We start from the raw sequence: 18,459 nt of genomic DNA, 5'->3' as shown, positions 1-18,459 counted from the left end.
CCCAAGAATACCATATATTGTCAGAAAACAAATAAATGGAACAAATCAATTAAAATTTATTTTAAGGTACAAATTATTAGGCTTAAATTCATATAAAGGACATACTATGCAAAAATCTAGTTCTCTTGAGAAAAATCCATAATGCCAGAAAAGATTGAAGTAGAAAAGTGAAAAGGATTTTATTAGCGCAGTGATGGACGCCATCAGGAGATCTGAATGGTTAGGATAAGGGCAGATCATCCCGGAGATGTTCCATCTGTGCATTTACTAAGATTTCACAATGACTTGATGATACTTGTTAGAAGCTTTTAGAAATCAGTGATCTCCTTTCCTGACTTCCAATCAAGATTGCTTCTTTTCTAGATTTCATGATGTTCCTAACTACCCTGAGACGGAGAGAGACAAAGGGAAAAAAATGCTTTCAGTTAAAAGCCCATCTGGCATTAAGGGTAGTCATTGACTTATGACCACAACTGAGCCCAACATTTCTCTGGTTGAGACATCTGTTGAGTTTAGCCCCATTTTATGACTTTTTTGCCCCCGTTTTTAAGTGAATCGTTACAATTGATAAGTTAGTAACAGTTGTTAAGTGAATCTGGCTTCTCCATTGACTTTGCTTGTCAGAAGGTCACAAAAAGTGATCACGTGACCTTGGGACACAAGAATGGTCATAAATATGAACCAGTTGCCAAACATCTGAATTTTGATCACATGATCATGGGAATACTGCAAAGGTATTTTTCAAACTCTGAAAAACAGTCAAGAGTCACTTATTTCAGTGCCATTTTAACTTTGAGCGGTCACAGGAACTGTTGTAAGCTGTAAGTTGAACTGTTGTAAGATGTTCTGTTTATTTTCAGTACCTGGAATGACAAGTCAGCTTGTGTTTCACAAACATCTTCAGCTTCTGAAGCCTTAGAAATGGAATTTTTTTCTACATGGGATGCACATGATAAACTGCATGGAAATGCAATTTATTTTCTGTCCCATTAGTGATAATTATTCCATATGTATATATCAAAATACTAATATCTGCTCTGCTAATAAGACTGATGCAGACAAGGCAGGATTGTCTTCTTCAGAACCATCCTTGGTGTTCCTGCAGAGAAAACCCATAAGGCTAAATAGAAGAGGCTCCTTCCATGTCTCTTTGCTCAGGGATGGCACCTGCAGCAGGCATGGGAATGTCCCTTTTCTTTATTGCCCCCCTCCTATTTGGCATTCAGAAAGCCTGGAAAGGACCAGTTATTGACGCATATTTGGGGGAGGGGGAAGAATTATATTTTTGTCTTCCTGGTAATGGACATTGTTTTGAACAATTCACTGTGTTTTACACCAAGGATCTTATCAGCGTGATGTTTTAAATGTATTTATGTCATATTTTGTATTTTGGTTTTAGTCCATATTACAAAGGGGGAGTTGTGTTATCTCTGAATTGGTAGTGACTACAGCAACCTGTAAAATAAATATCCAGCTAAGCAAACAGATTGTTTCTTCGTCATTTGCCTAATAAATTCATATGTGTTAGCATGCTTCTTTAAGTACTTAGTCCAGTTCCCTTTAGGACTTGTAAAAAAGAGAAAAAAGAAAAAAATAGTTCAAAAATACAGAAATAAAAAAGATGATCCAACAAAAAAAGGCAGGGATAAATTCTCTCATAAAAGTAATAACCAAAATTTGCTGTCCGAGACTGGTTTGTTTTCTCAACAAAACATTACAAAATCATCTTTCTTAGAAGAAATTTTTGCTGCAATGTAAGAAAAGCAGAAAACATCTGATTATAATTATGCCCTGTAGATCTCTGTGAGAAGTGAACAAAAATATAAAACAATGTTATATATGCAGGCATCTCAACAGCCTGTGGACAATATTTTCTATCTGTTTAAAACTGAGGTTGTAAACAAATACAGACACACACACACACACACACACACACACACCCTCAGAAATAAAATTCTTTATTGTATATGTTCCTCTTCTGTAAACCTAGTATAAAATTAATTGAAGCACCTCCTTGCTTTTTCTAATAAATAAAAATCTTAAGATATGAACAGAAATCATTCCATGGATATATCTTTTATTGGTAAATACAGAGGTAAACCTTTGTCTGTTCAGTGCTTTTGAATCTCCTTTGAAGAAGCCATTTAAATTCATTTGCTACATTTTTTTGCCTCACGAGTCCTGGAGCTAAAAAAAAAAAAACTAGAAAGACAAAGATGCTGTAACGATCACATTTATTTAGATAATCAATTTACTGGATATGGCAGCCCAATTCAGAGATTGTGACTTTGGGTGGCTTACACAGAAGTAAAACAAGAAACAGGAACCAGATAAAGCAACAGAAAATAGAAGAAAATTAAGCCAAACCAAAATTATAAACCACTGAAAAATAATTAAATATCTTGTCCCAATGTCCAGGGGAACAGACAGTTTTTCAATGCAATTGGTGCACAAAACGACTTCTCAAGCAGGAGCCGAAATCCAAGACCACCCCTAAATAGGTCACCAGAACTGGGGGCTACAGCAACTTGGGTCTTGCTAGGATTTTGCCAAGTGGCATGCAGTTGCTGAATGTGTGCTAAAATATTGTAGATCTTTTATTTAGTGGGATGCAAGCAACAGTGTGTTGGCATGCAAGCTAGTCTCTTAGATTGTAGATAACTTAGCTTGCATCACATAGCACAGTGATGGCTAATCTTTTTGTCGCCCCGTGCCAAAAGCATGCCTCGCCCCCCTGCACATGCGCACACACCCCCGCGCCCCATTTTGGGCCTAGCAGACCTCTATGCAGCCTCTTGGGACCAAAAACAGGCTGTGGAGGGAGGGAATGTTCCAGCCCCCCTGCCTCTGCGCATGCATGTGCAACCCCCCCTATGTGTCTCCTGCATGCGCCCCACCACCCCACGCATGTGCGGCATGGACCCGAAAATCAGTTGGCCAGTGGGAGGCACACGCACATGCATGGTGGAGCTGAGATGGGGCGACGGTTCGTGCCATAGGTTCGCCATCACGGACATAGCATGTATGAATTTAGTGTAAAATAGTTTTGGTTACATTTTTTTTAGAAAGACAATTAGAGTAGTAGAAATGAGTTGTTATAGCTCATCTAGTGACAATATATGTTAGATTGTGACTTGGAATATAAGAGTAAATGAATAAAGAGCCTGGATTAATTGATTAAATGAAAGAAGCAAATATAGGTATGTTATATGTCTGTGAAACTAAGGGCTTATCTGCCCTGCCCTGTTGCCCTGTTACCAGGCACTCCTGTCTGCTTTGGCTAATGTCCTTTAAAACTATTCCCAGCAGTTCACTGGCTACATCTTAAAGGCAAGAGTGACCCTCACAGCTGAATCAATGGTTACTCTGTGCGTGTTCCAGAACCATCTTCACCAGGAATGCTAGAATAGTACAATGTTTATAACACTGTTAACAAGTATGGTAGAAGGTTGCTGGTTTGGAACCTGGTATATATATATTTTAATTACTGTATTTATTTCCCTGAGTCATTTATATTTCCCTGTGAGATTGCAACATTTTTAATTTTTCCAGTCACTTAGGAAAGTAGAATTTAACCCTCAGGTCCAAAGGGTTGTTTTCTACTTCATGATTGTAAAAATGGTGAAACTGCTAATACAGCATTCTTGCTAAAATTCACTCTAAAGGATGTTGGAGACCAACAGAATAGTATGAATTTATTTTAAATCTGGTTGTTGTGTCTGTAGGCATTTTGATGCTTCAACTTTCTATTTATCAATTCTGCCTATCTTATCTGTCTTCTATCTATTAATATATGCCCAGAAAGACCCACCAAGAAAAAGGAATTAGAAACTACTTTCCTAGAACAGAAAAATGGAAGGTAGTACTTCAGCAAGAGAATTGGCAATGGGAGGATGTGGTAGTGGTTTGTTAGGACTCAATGCCAGCAGATTGACAGTGTCTCATTCTGGACAGGATTTTCTTAAACCAAACAAAAATCAAGAAGTGAATGAAGTTACTCTAATATTCGAGGGTTGATGAATACATGCAGAGGAGATATGACAAATGAAAGCTAAAAATCTATGTCAGAAAGGATGAATTGCTGTCAAAAAAATGTGATAACATCAATGGATGGGTTTGAACAAGGTGAGAGGACACAAAAAACTAAATGAGCAATTCAGAGACCCAAGAACAAACAAGAATGGTAACTGAAATGTCTGCTTAGAAAAATCTGTTTCAAATATGTACTTTAAATGTCAGATTATTCCTGTGCAAAAATGATTATGATGAAAGGTTAAGAGAATTAGTAAAGAATGTAAGGATGTACAGAGGTTGTGTTTATGAAACTACCACCATTTTTGAATAGTGTAAAGAATGGATTTGAGAGAAAAGAGAACTTAATGGGGAACACCCTAAAACAAAATGTGATTGAAACTAGGATGACCCCATGAATGAAAAGGTGATGATAAGGTGAATGATAAGGTGAAAGGACCTAGACGAACAGAATGAAAACACTGATGCTGAAAGATCAGGTTAGGGGGAAGCTGTCATGGAGAAAATGTATCTATCTGGCTGATAAAGAGTCAACACTCAACTGATGGCACATAAGTAATCAATCATTGAGTGCCTCAGAACTATGTGATGTAATGCTAACAGAAAGTATAAAAATAGTAAGTTGATAGATTTATCAGGAAAAGGAAAATATATAGTTGAAAAAATGCATTCAAATAGAGCAAGAATGAAAGAATGCATTCAAGAATGAAAGAGGCAGAGGAAAAGCTTCAGTGGAACTAAAAAAAATATTTTAGAAGTGGGTGAAAATGGTCAAATACTGAGCCTCAAGTAGAATGAAGTAATAACAGAGTTGGAAGGGACCTTGGAAGTCTTCTAATCCAACTGCCTACTCAATTTCAGCCTATACCATTCAACCGCCTATACCAGTGATGGTGAACCTTTTTTGGCTCGCGTGCCACAAGTGGGGGGAGCGCAGGGGGGTCGTGTGCGGGCGTGCCGCACCCATAATGCAATGCGTGACCGCCCAGTGCGCATGCATGCACAACAGGCGCAACCCCCCCATTTTTACATGCTTTTTTCGCCCTCCCCAGGCTCCAGAGGCTTTATAGGAGCCTGGGGAGGGCGAAAAGAGCCTCCCATGCCCCCCCAGAGGCCCTCCGGAGGCTTCAGGGACCATCCGGAGGCTTCCCTAAAGCCTTCAGAACGCTTAAAATGACCCTCCAAACAAACCGGAAGTGACTTTTCATTTTGAAGCCTCCGGAGGGGCTCCGGGGGGGCGGGGGAGGCTCTTTTCGCCCTCCCCAGGCTCCTTTAAAGCCTCTGGAGCCTGGGGAGGGCGAAAAATGACTTTAAAAAAGGGTGAAATCAGCTGGCCAGCGCGCACATGCACGCTGGCCAGCTGACAGGGCAGCGCCTTGCGTGCCCTGACAAATGATTCCGCGTTCCACCTGTGGCATGCGTGCCATAGGTTCGCCATCACTGGCCTATACCATTTCAGACAAATGGTTGTCCAATCTCTTCTTAAGAACCTCCAGTGTTGGAGCATTTACAACCTCTGGAGGCAAGTCATTCCACTGGTTAATTGTTATGTCAGGAAATTTCTCTTTAGTTCTAGGTTGGTTCTCTCCTTGATTAGTTTCTTTGGAGACTAGGTGGAGAAATAGAATGAATTGATTTGAAGTGATGAAATACTTTAGCATGAAACTAAATCAGATTTAGTCACATGTTTTCTTATCTTGAGGCTTTAATTTGACGGGCTCACTATTTCTTATTTTGCACACTGCATAATGTTGCTTACTGCAGGTGAAAAAAAGTATGAGTATGTACATAGTACATAATTGATGGTCAGTTTACATCCTTCAGCTGGAGGCCTAAAGAGCTGCCAAGATGAACTGGATGCTGCAAAATGTCTCTATTGAGAAAAAATGATAGAATACCGCAAGACCTGGAAAGTCTATTCAGCCAAATGCAGCTTTAATTTCAAAATACTGAGAGATAACCCATGTGGGTGTTGCCATGTCATTCTCAGTATCTATCCTGCTTGTTTCTGCTGCTGGTGCAGAGCACAGGACCTGAGCAAGATAGAATCAGAATTTGGCCTTCATCCACAGGATTGTTATTTTTAACAACTGTGCTATTGCACAGGAAGGACCAGAGAAATGCACAGCGGTACTGAAACTTGAATAATTAATGCTATCTTAAACATATCTTTTGATTTGAAAATAAAACAACAGAGAAAGCAAGTCACATGTAAAATTGCTGAACTCTGAATCAATAATAAAAACATGCAAATATAACTGAAAAATTCACGTCAGTGTACTTAACATATGTTCAGATAGTCCTTGACTTATGACCATTTGTTTAGCGTCTACTTGAAGTTACAAAGGCACTGAAAAAAATGAATTACAACCAGTCCTTACATTAACGACCATTGTAGAATCTCCACAGTGATTAAAATTGGGGTGTTTGGCAACTGGCATGTATTTACGACATGTAAAGTGTCCTGGTTTATGTGATCATCATTTAAAACTTTCATAGGGAGCTTCTAACCAGCAATGTCAATGGATTTACTTAATGACCATGTGACTCGCTTAATAATCATGGCAAAAAAGTCATAAAATTGGGTGTGACTCATCTAATAACTGCTTCACTTAGCAATCCCAGTTATGGTCATAAGGTGAGGACTACCTGTAATTTTAAAACCTTATTACAAATAATTGCTTGAACTATAATTCCTAGGCACTATATGACATGACAGTCATGTGTTTCAGCACATTCTTTCCCATATACACATGAAAAAAGAATCAGCCTTTAATTAAATTATTCAGTATGAAATACCCCTAATTTTACTATAGTACTATCTATATTGAGACAGGAAGCAATACAGAATGGAACTGCTAAATTTTAAGCAACAGAAAACTTACAAAAAACTAATAAGTGTCAGTATTGCATTATAATATTCTATTTTATCCTGCACATATCAATATTGTAAAAATAAATGCTCAAATTGTGAGTTATGTTAGGTATTGGTATGCATTTGGATTAAGCTGGACCTTATGTTCCCTTCAGAAGCAATATGGCATGGACTGAATCAAACAAGGCCAAAACGTCACCAAGAAGCAAACCACACAATGAGGCATTATTCAATTTGGTAGCACTCTACAGAGCAGATGTCATTTTGCAAAAAAATTACCGCAATTTAAAAAACTCTGAATCTACATCCCCAGAACTTAAAAAAATTAGCAGTAATAGTTTTAAAACCACTAGATGCTACTAAAAGTTCCAGCTGAATCATTCTGCTGGACAGATTTTAAAATGAAGGGAATGGGAGGAAATCAGCTGATAAGACAGGACAGATCTTGACTCCCAAATATACATTCATATATCTCTACCTACACATTCACTAGCATATATTCAGTTATAACATTGGTCATATAAAAGTGGAAACGTATTTTGTAAATGCAACCAAAAACAGCTGAAAAGATTTCTTGATACTATTTCCACACTGTTCGCCATACCTTTGCCAAAAAGCATGACCATGGTGCACTCAGTTTACAAACAGAAAGCTACCTAATTTTATAAAAATAAATTCAATCTGGTAGAAAAAAATAGCAATATTAAATAACAGAATCTGATTCTTTGCTAGGTTTCTCATTTGAGTCCGATACAGGGAAAGGTTTGATTTCCAGCATTTTTACTGTGGTTTCTCCATTCACTGGTGTAGCTTGTTCTTTGCGTCTCCTCTTTTCATGCACCCATGGGATGGCACATAATATAGCTCCTCCAATAATAGGTGGAACTCCTGCTAAGTAGAATGCCACATCATAAGTGCCCAGGTAATCCCGTAACTTTCCTGGAAAAAGGGGAAAAAATAACACTAAATTAACAATCAAACTAAATAGCTATATTTTTCAGGTGGTTTTTAAAATGTGGAAGTACTCCTGAGTTCACTATACATACAATAATCACCCAACATAGGTCTTAAAATAATAATTAAAAAAAAAATCTTGTAGCTTAATAAAGCATTTCCTTTCTTCAAAAGCAGTCTCAGAATAAGGAAAACTGCTATTGGGTGATATATAAATTGTGTTCAGGGAATTGATATTGTATGAAGGAGGAAGAGCAGTGATTTTCTACAATCCCCCTTGTAGTAAACCTTTTTATGCTATTCCAATTGAAAGAATAAGAATAAATAAAGAGAGATTCAAAAAAAGTATCTTCCTTCCAGCAAGAAGCCTTTACTAGATCCTGGTTCTTGACTGAGGGTGATTTTGTCAATGCAGAGGGTGTTCAAGTGTTATTCCAGTTGTTTTTGGATTGCTCCCAAGGAATCTATTATTAGGGAAAAAAACAGATCCAGGAAACTACAGACCTATCAGCCTGACCTCAATACCAGGAAAAATTCTGGAAAAGATAATCAAGCAACGAATTAGCGAACACCTAGAAGCAAACAAAGTAATAGCCAAAAGCCAACATGGGTTTGTCAAAAACAGATCATGCCAGACTAATCTTATTGCATTCTTCGACAAAGTGACAAAATCAGTGGACAAGATGAATGCCGTCGATATAGTTTACTTGGACTTCAGTAAGGCATTTGTAAGGTAGACCATAACCTACTACTAGATAAAGTAGAAGAATATGGGTTGGACAGCATCACCACCAGATGGATTCGTAACTGGCTGACCAACCCCACTCAACGTGTAGTCCTCAATGGAACTGCATCTACATGGAGGGAGGTATGCAGTGGAGTACCCCAAGGTTCTGTTTTAGGCCCAGTACTCTTCAACATCTTCATCAATGATCTGGATGATATAATAAATGGGGAACTCATCAAATTTGCAGATGACACCAAGCTGGCAAGAATAGCCAACACTCCAGAAGATAGGCTTAAGATACAGAAGGATCTTTACAAACTTGAACATTGGGCATTATCTAATAAAATGAAATTCAATGGTGAAAAGAGTAAGGTTTTACATTTAGACAACAAAAACGAAATGCACAGGTACAGCATAAGTGGTACCTTGCTCAACAGTAGTAACTGTGAAAGGGATCTTGGAGTCCTAGTGGACAACCATTTAAATATGAGCTAGCAGTGTGCAGCAGCTACCAAAAAAAGCCAACACAGTTCTAGGCTGCATCAACAGAGGGATAGAATCAAGATCACGTAAAGTGTTAATACCACTTTATAATGCCTTGGTAAGGCCACATTTGGAATACTGCATTCAGTTTTGGTCGCCACGATGTGGAAAAGATGTGGAGACTCTAGAAAGAGTGCAGAGAAGAGCAACAAAGATGATTAGGGGACTGGAGACTAAAACATATGAAGAACGGTTGCAGGAACTGGGTATGTTCAGCTTAAGAGAAAGAAGGACTAGAGGAGACATGATAGCAGTGTTCCAATATCTCAGGGGTTGCCACAAAGAAGAGGGAGTCAAACTATTTTCCAAGGCAGCTGACGGTAGAACAAGAAGCAATGGATGGAAACTAATCAAGGAGAGAAGCAACTTAGAACTGAGGAGAAACTTCCTGACAGTTAGAACAATTAATCAGTGGAACAGCTTGCCTCCAGAAGTTGTGAATGCCCCAACACTGGAAGTCTTTAAGAAGATGTTGGATAGCCATTTGTCTGAAACGGTATAGGGTTTCCTGCCTGGGCAGGGGGTTGGACTAGAAGACCTCCAAGGTCCCTTCCAACTCTGCTATTGTATTGTATTGTATTGTATTGTATTGTATTGTATTGTATTGTATTGATATTAGGGAGGAAACACATAATTGATTATTGGTACTACCTTCACTTATTATTGTTGTTGTTGTTGTTGTTTACAGAGTCAGAAGATATTTAGACTAATTTGGCATTTTTATCAATCTGTCAAGTCCTTTCCAAGGATTTTAGATAGACAAATGTTTTTGGATAATGATGATATTAAATGTATTGCGGCAACCTAATCTAAAGGACTGGGCATCTTACAACATATTAAAAATACACCATTAAAACAGTTAAAAACATAACAGCATTACTACTTGAAATGCTTTTTACGTGTTTAATGAAACTTTTCTGCTTACCTGCAATAGGTGGGCCAACTGTCATTGGTATAGACATCAACCCCAAAAGGAATCCAATTGCTTCAGAAACATGATGCGCGCCAACTAACTCAAAAGCGATGGGTGCCATGATACAAATGAAGCATCCATCAAAAAGGCCCATGATAAGGCAGACAACAATAAGAGCTTGAAAGGTATTGCATAATGGGATCATCATAGACATCAGGCCTATTAACAAAAAGGATATCACCTGTAGAAGAGAGGAAATAAAATGGTGAAAAACAGCAAAGGGGCTCTATTATTGTATCCATTACAAATGATTTTTTTCACCAAAAATTAATAATAAAAAAATCCACCTAGGTCAAGCTTAGATTTTCTTAAACAAACAAACAAAACTAAGCAAAATCTGACATAGTTGTACTTAAATTCCTTATATTCTTCAATTCAAGGAAATCCCAAAGTAGTAAAGTAAACTAGGGAGTAAGATCTTTATAACTGCTACTATAAAGAAAGTAATAGCAAATCCACTTTCTATTGTTATCAAGAAAACTAAACTGATATGTCTATATAGTCATCAGAAGTCTATTTGACTTAGGAAAGTGTACTTTTATCTAATTGTGTCTACTTGCTGATAGACAGTTCTTCCACCAATGGATGGGGATATCTGTGGACAAAGTAGATGATTTTCACATTTCTTTTTTCTGTGCAAATCTCTCCAGCAACTTTCAATGTTCTCCAGACACCTCAAGGCGTCTTTGGAAGATTGCATGTGGATTGCCAGAGAAAGAGAAATTAATTAGTATTTACTCTTTTTTTTCCCCATGAAAGCCAGTATTGGACCAAAAGGCCTCCTACAAGTTGAGGAACATCATTAAAAACATATTCTGTTAATTATTTATTGTAAGGTGTCCAAATTACTTTATTATATGCAGCACTACAATTACAAAAACATGGCATAACTCTATGATGTTTTTGAGGCCTAGTCCCTTCTTAGACATGAAAGCCAGCTGGGTCAGTCACTCTCTCTCTCTCTCAGCCCAACTCACCTCACAGGATTATTCTTGTGAGGAAAATAGAGGAGGAAGGGAGGAAAGAGTATTAGGTACATCTGCTGACTTGAGGTATTTATAAAAATAAATGTGGGATACAAGTGGTCCTTGTTTAATCTTTTAGTCTCTTAGCAACCATCCACAGGTATAATAAACCGCCCCAGAGCTACTTATGACTCGATTACAAAATTCTGATGGCTGCACACACTCCCTCCTACCCCTTCAGTCACGATTGCATATAGGATGCTTGGCAACTGGCTCACATTTAAAGTTATGTGCCATGTCCTGTGGTCACAATTTTTACTTTTTTTTAATGGTTTCTGGTGTTTACTTTTGGTTTCCAACCAAAAAAAAATTAAGAAAATGACTGCTCATAACAACTGTGATATTTGCTTAACAACCACTGCAAAAAAGACTGTAACGTTGGGTGTGGTGATGTGGTGAACTGCCTAACAGCCAAAACATCTTATGACTGTAATTCCAGGCTCATTTCCAGAGTCAAGGACTCTGTGTCTATGTGTGTGGTGTAAGTTAATCACATGGAACAACTGAGAATCCATCCAGATGTCTGGCCTGCAACATCATTCAAATGCAAGACAGATATCCCTTTCCTTTGTTCCCACTAGTTCCTCTGGGTGAGAACTATAGAAGGGGAAGCTCTGTCCATGTGGAAGGTTACCAGAGCAGACTGTCCTCCTCTCATCAGTGAGAATGTCAAAAGCATTATCTACAGGAAATGTTGTAATAGATGAGGTTCAAAGTTGGAAAACCACTGAAAGAGTATATGAATCTATATTTTCTTCTGCTTATATTATTGTATACTGTCAGAAATTTGTTGTTTTCTAGCCTCGCTAATTGTAACCTTAATACTGGATGGCATTACTGCAAATGTTATCTAACTGCTGCGTCTCACTTCTATTCTTGGCTTCAAAGCTAGGAACATAGAAGAAATGGTTACACTGGCCGCATAGATAAAGGAACCAAACTAGGGAGTTTTCCTGGCTCATAAATCCTTAAAGCATTCTGCCGAAAAACAACTTGGCAAAGGGGGGCCGCCACCCCCTACACAAGGCTATAGGAATACTCCATAGATAAGGTAGACAGAGGCAGGAGCTTGAACAAAAGAACGCTTTAAAGATCACATAGGTAACTAATCTTTGTCTCTGATTGGATAAACTTTGTTTCTATTTGTCTAAAATGAATATAATACTCTGAGCCACTCTTCCGTGGTGTGGCTATTCCTTACATGCATTTGTTTGTATGTTTTGCATATAGTTTTGTCACCCAGCTTTTGCTATGGCCATAAATAAAAGCTGATATGTTTTTCAAGCCTGGAGTCTCACTCTCTTTAGCATTTCAGTGGCTCGGGAAAACTGCTGGAACCTTACACCATCAATTTCAAGAAGGGTGTGCAATTTCCTTTAAATAAGTTGCATTCCCTCTAAAAAGGCAAGGAAGCAGTTTGGAAATGCTCTTAGGCTGCACAGTTTTACCAGAAGTTTAAATGGCCATGGCCACATGGCCAGGGAATTTTTTTCCCCATTCATACATACCGTATTTTTCGGAGTATAAGACACACCTTTTTCCCTCAAAAAAGAGGGTGAAAATCTGGGTGTGTCTTATACACCGAATACAGCATTTTTGGCCCACTGAAACCCCGCCCCCTTTGCAAAAATGAATGTGCAGAGGGTTTGGGAAGCTTGCAAAGTGCTCCTGAGGGCTGGGGAGGGTCATTTTTGCTCGTTTTTGGGCCCCCCAGCCCCGCAGGAGCACTCTAAGAGCCTCCCAAAGCTCTGCATCCCCCCCTTTTTTTTTGCAAAAAATGAGGCATGCAGAAGGTTTGGGAGGCCTGCAGAGTGCAAAAACTTTTTTTTCAAAATTTACCTCTTCAAAATCATGGTGCATCTTATACTCTGGTGCCTCTTATAGTCCGAAAAATATGGTAGCTGTTTTGGTAACTGAATTTTCCCTAGAAAAGAATCAGGCCTTGCCTTAGTGATTTATGCTGTGTTACTGGCTTATGTTCTTTTTCCTTTCCTGGATTGCCAAAATATGTTCTTTGCAAGGCTACGTTAAAAGATATTTAATTTAGAGTGTTTAGATAAAGAATGTAGAAGGTTGCTTATGGGAACTTGGCAAATGCAACATGTTGCACTTAATCTGTAAACTGCATTAGTTGAAGGTTGTCTCTAGGCCCAATTTAAAAACCTGCTTTTAGCCTTCACAGGCCTAAAAAGACTGTATGAACATCTGCCTAATCCATTCAGACATACTCCTCTGTGGTGATCAAACACAGAACCAGCCCATCATTAAGTGAGGGCTTCTTAACATTTCAGACTCTCAAGATCTCAATTCCTTAAATATTTCAAGAATGTTTCATTTTCTTTTAATAATAAGGTTCCATTACGTTGTTTGTTCAAATACTCTATGAGAGAATTAAATCCTGAAAAGCACTTTATTTATCTTAGAAGTAATGGCTGTCATAATGATAAGGATAATCAATACATCAGTAATTTTTACTTTCCTGGGAACTAATTATTTTAAAAAATCTCTCCACTTCCCTTGAATCAGTCTCAATTCCTTTTAACTGCATGGTCACATCCAGACATGATTTGCTCTCACCTTATTTTGGGTTGCTTACCATAATATCCTGGTCTGGTCTAATAATTGGATATATGTTATCCTGGCAGTTTCCATTTAAGTTCTAAGCAAATGTCATCTTGTTTAGCTTTCTCAAGATTAGTTATGGTCAGTCAGCTAAATGCTGCCACCCGGTGTGACCACAACAGCATTAAAAGAATGAGAGTAATTTTTGCTGAACTCATCCAAACCTAACATCCTGCCCAAGCAGAGTGCCAGCTCAAGTTCAGTATTCTGTCCATTGTCCCATATTGTTTCTTGTAAGTTTCATTTCTTTCGGACAAGCATGCCTATGTTTTATTTTGTTTTTTAAGAAAAACACTTTATACATTACATATAAAATGTGTGCTGTCTATTATTAAGATATTGGGTTTCAAGATTTCTGCTAGGCAACGAGTCGGTCATTGTTGATCTAATCTTCCTTTGCTTATATTCTAGCACTGAAACAAACAAAAAACTTCAAATGAAAAGCAACGAATGCCTTCTTCCTGTTAGGTGAAACTGCATTTGTGGAAATGTTTACTCAGTCTTGAAAAGTAGAATAAAAGGGATCAACTTAATGAACTTTCTTACAAGCGATCTTGCTGGGGTATAAATATAAAAAATAAATCTTTACATTTCTATTACACTTTCTATGGGAAAAAGACTTCAACAGAAAGTCTTCTGCTGCCTCTTGTTGTTGCATCACTTTTTTTTTTCTTTTTGTAAAGGCAGACCTCAGCATAACCAGAACCACAATGAATCTCACCTGATCCTGGACTGCAGAAGCCCAAACCACATGTTTGACATTTCCCCAATTCCTGTATCCACAAACACATGTAGGGCATTCACTGATTTTTCAGCATTGTTTTAAACTAAATTAGTATTGTTGGTAAACTTATGTAAATGGCTACAAGATAGGTATAAAGGTCTGTTTGCAGCCTGAAATCTGAGTCTTTCAAGAAATTTATTTTATTTATTTATTTAGTTTGTAAAACATGTACGAGATAACAGGTATAAATATAAACATGGACATGAACAAAGGAAATGAGTACGAATAAAAAGGGACAGTAGGACAGGGATGGTAGAAACGCTAGTGCGCTTATGCATGCTCCCTTACAGACCTCTTAGGAATGGGATAGCGAAGTTATGGGATAGCGAAGTTACTAACATGGAATGAATGAAAGCTTAGACATTAACACAAATATTTTCAGTTATTTTCTAGAATATGTAGGAAAGATACTTTCTTATGTTCTATGGAAAATGTATTCCTCATTGTTCTGGAAATTCTGAATAATATTTGTAAATGTTGGTCCTGCAAGTAATACTTGGGAGGCTTCTGTCCCATTTATTTCTTATCCCAGTTTGGTAAGTACAATGGTTGAGAATTCTAGCCATGACGATAAATTTAGCTGGAGGCATGACAAGAACAGATCTAATGCAGAATAGGATTAGAAAGAAAGGACAGAAATCTGATGTTATAAATGTTCAGAGTCTGTCCTTCCTTTGAATAAAAGCTTATCATTTGCAATCCATTAACTAATCTTAAATGTCACAGTATATGTGAAACTATAGAAGAATACTGCAGCTATGAAGTGTATTATATTTACCCTCTGAGCTAGGCTAGGATATATATAGTTATTTCAAAATTCATTCTGAACAACTTTCTTTAAGTGCTTCTTTAAAAAGTTACTTTAAAACAATCAATAGTTTGTCTCAAGAAAAGAGAATATTTTGCCAAGGTTTGGTCACCTGAATTGATGGGGCATATTGGCCAAAGTCTGCAGCATTACTGGTGCCAAGTACCAAGTGTTTACTTGACATTACTATTTGTGACCTTTTAAGAAATTCCTTATATAGATAAGCAGCAAGCAGCTATACAGAGAAAAACAAGTAACCACCCAATCCTTTAAAAAAAACTTAAATTCACACAAAAAATATTCATAGTCCAAACCTCAGGTCTTGCTCTTGCCTAAAGAAATGTAGCATAGTAATTGTCCCAAAGGTGCTTTTTCAGGAAGCAACTGGACTTTCTTGTTTTTTCTTTGAAGACGTTTCGCTTCTCATCCAAGAAGCTTCTTCAGCTGTTACAAGATAGTGGGGAATGGAAGGATTTATATTCCTTGCAGACAGCTGGTCATTTACATCCTTTTAGAACAGGGATGTCATTGCGGGCCACATTAGGGCTGTAGTTGACCTCGGGGGACCTAGTGGTTGTGGCAGACTCGGTGGGCGTGGCCAGCTTGACACCACTCACTGGGTGTGGCTGATGGGTGGGTGTAACTAATGAATGGGTGTGGCCAACTTGACACCACACCCCAAACTGCTGGCATGCTCCTCTTCACACTGGGTAGACCGGACCAAAGTCATGTTGTCCCAATGTTTCCTCTTCACATTGGATAGACTGGGCTGAAGTGACATGGCCGGCACCTTACAATATCCAGGATGGCCCTGAGGGCCAGATCCAACCACATCACAGCCTGTTTTTAGAGGGTTGTTGAAGCATTTGGAGGTTTATTTGTGTCCTCAGGTCACCTGAATAGTGTTCCTGGTTGCAGACTACAAGAATCCTGTAGGACACAGATAAACCTCCAAGTGCTTCAATAACCTTCTAAAAGGATGCAAATAACCAGCTGTCTGCAAGGAATATAAATCCTTCCATTCCCTGCTACCAGGGGTGAAATGCTCTGAAGTCTGCTACCGGTTCGCTTCACTACTGGTTCGCTTTGTGCATGCATGCGCGCCTTGCGTGCATGCACCCAAAACGTGTGCTTCATGCGCATTCACACAGCGAGTGGGGTAATCATCTGTGCCGCCGATTTAGATTCACTAGAAAGCAGGATTTCCTTATTGCTAACAAATATAAATTGTGTGGCATAGCTGATTGTCGCACAGCTGATTGTGGGAACTGCTGGTTCGCCTGAACCAGTAGTTAAAAAATGCTTAATTTTTTTTTAAAGTTCCAACAATCAGCTGTGCTGGGCAATTTCTAGCATTTTTTTTACTACTAGTTCGGATGAACCGGTAGCATTTTTTACTACCGGTTCGGGTGAATTTCACCCATGCCTGTATCCTGTCAGAGCTGAAGAAGCTTCTTGGATGAAAAGCGAAATGTCTTCAAAGAAAAAAACAGGAAACTCCAGTTGCCTCCTGAAATAGTAGCTTTGGGACAACCATGACCTGGATGTCTAAGAATCTCTACAGACTTTAAGCGTAGTAATTGTATACATCAAAATTAATGCTCGATTGAAAATACATGACATCTGACAGTATCTCTTCTTGCATCTCTAAATACTTAGCAGTTCAGTAGTCTTTAGATGCCAGACATAACTCTGCAAAAGTTATGCATGTCTGAAAATATTAAGGGCAGCAAATATAGAAAAAACAAATCCACCAAAATGTTCATATTATTGGCCTGAAACATATAGAAATACATTATTAATGTACTTTCTATTGGTTATCTAGCAGTACCTGTAGATAAACCTTTTTTGCACCAGGAATATAATCTGCAATTCTGCCAAAGACCAATCGACCAATTCCTGAAGTAATGCCAAGACAAAGCAGAAGTGTCACATCTGGAACATCTTCACCAATACGTTCTTTCACGTGGTTTAGCTATTCAGAAGGAGGAAAAACAGGATTTTAATATCACAAAAAAAATCTCACATAATACTTTAGTTTAAAATCGGCCATATTTTAAATTTTTATTACATTTATACACATTGTTATCTATCTATAACTATCATATATCAGCTTTACGAATTTGTTCATAAATGTTCCTCTTTTGTTCTTCTATTTGTGATGCAATCAATGAAATTCAGAACCAGCTTCAAATTATGACTTAGCTTTGTACTGTAGCCAGTCAAAATATCCTATCCTGACTAATTAGAGACTTCTCAGTTTAATAACAGCCCACATAAATGGGCAAACAAATAAACAGCACTCACTGATAAAGTACTTGTTTATATCTCAACTTAGTAAACCAAGATAAGGTCGAAAAGGATGTAGTTAAGCTGTTCCCATTTATAAAAATCACAGAACCAAATCACAATATGTACAATATCTTCATATACAAATTTAACTACAATGTCATATTGAATTCAGTTTCCCTATTGTAATTACAAGTTGATTGGTTTCAATCATATAATTACCAGACTTGGACTTTAAAAAATATAAGAACTGGAAAACCCACTTGAAAGTGTTAAAAACAAGTCTTACAGCTACACTTTGTAACCTTTATAATCAGAAGCTCAAGAAATAAGAAAAGCAGCTATGAGCTGCTGCCATATTTGCAGAATATCTTCCATGAACCAACATCGAATCAATGATAATTCTAACAGCATCATATGTAATCTGGAAAAATACTAGTAATTCAGTGAAGATTCCACTCTGTGTTATTCTGCATAATTATGGCACTAATCAACTTTTTACTGGGCAAATGTGTGAAAGGAAAGATGAATGCCGGGTCCTTATTCAGCACCTGTGTCAGAGAGACTGGCTGAGACAGGGGGAAGAGTCAAGCAGGGAATTAATCTGGAATCCTTATGTAGGCACAAGAGAGCAAGGTCTGATACACACACACACTTGAATGTCACTGAACCCTATGTGGTCTTTTCTAACTGCAGACTGGCAGTTTAGGAAGATTCTTGTGAAATAGGCATGAGCAATAAAGTAGCTAATTGAACTCTTCACATATGGATCTCATTGTTCATACCTGATAACCTGCTAATTCATGAATCAAATTGTTTTTGCTCAA

At 38.0% G+C, this 18,459-nt stretch overlaps 1 protein-coding gene across 1 annotated transcript in view; it reads right to left on the bottom strand.

The window, feature by feature from the left end:
- Nucleotides 1-2,217: 2,217 nt before the first annotated feature.
- The window catches only part of SLC16A10 (solute carrier family 16 member 10), a 61,713-nt gene continuing 45,471 nt past the window's right edge, over nt 2,218-18,459 (bottom strand). The window contains exons 4-7 of the mRNA XM_081941500.1: nt 17,175-17,318; nt 10,057-10,285; nt 5,478-7,846; nt 2,218-4,911 (exon numbers count right to left, since the gene is read on the bottom strand). Coding sequence (XP_081797626.1) covers nt 7,611-7,846; nt 10,057-10,285; nt 17,175-17,318 — 609 coding nt within the window. The 3' untranslated portion in view covers nt 2,218-4,911; nt 5,478-7,610. The remainder of the gene's footprint in view (nt 4,912-5,477; nt 7,847-10,056; nt 10,286-17,174; nt 17,319-18,459) is intronic.

The sequence above is a fragment of the Natrix helvetica genome (assembly GCF_964273705.1).
Source record: "Natrix helvetica genome assembly, chromosome: 2".
Lineage (NCBI taxonomy): Eukaryota > Metazoa > Chordata > Lepidosauria > Squamata > Natricidae > Natrix > Natrix helvetica.
Note: the sequence above shows the minus strand (reverse complement) of the source record. Positions and strands in the feature narration are given on the sequence as shown.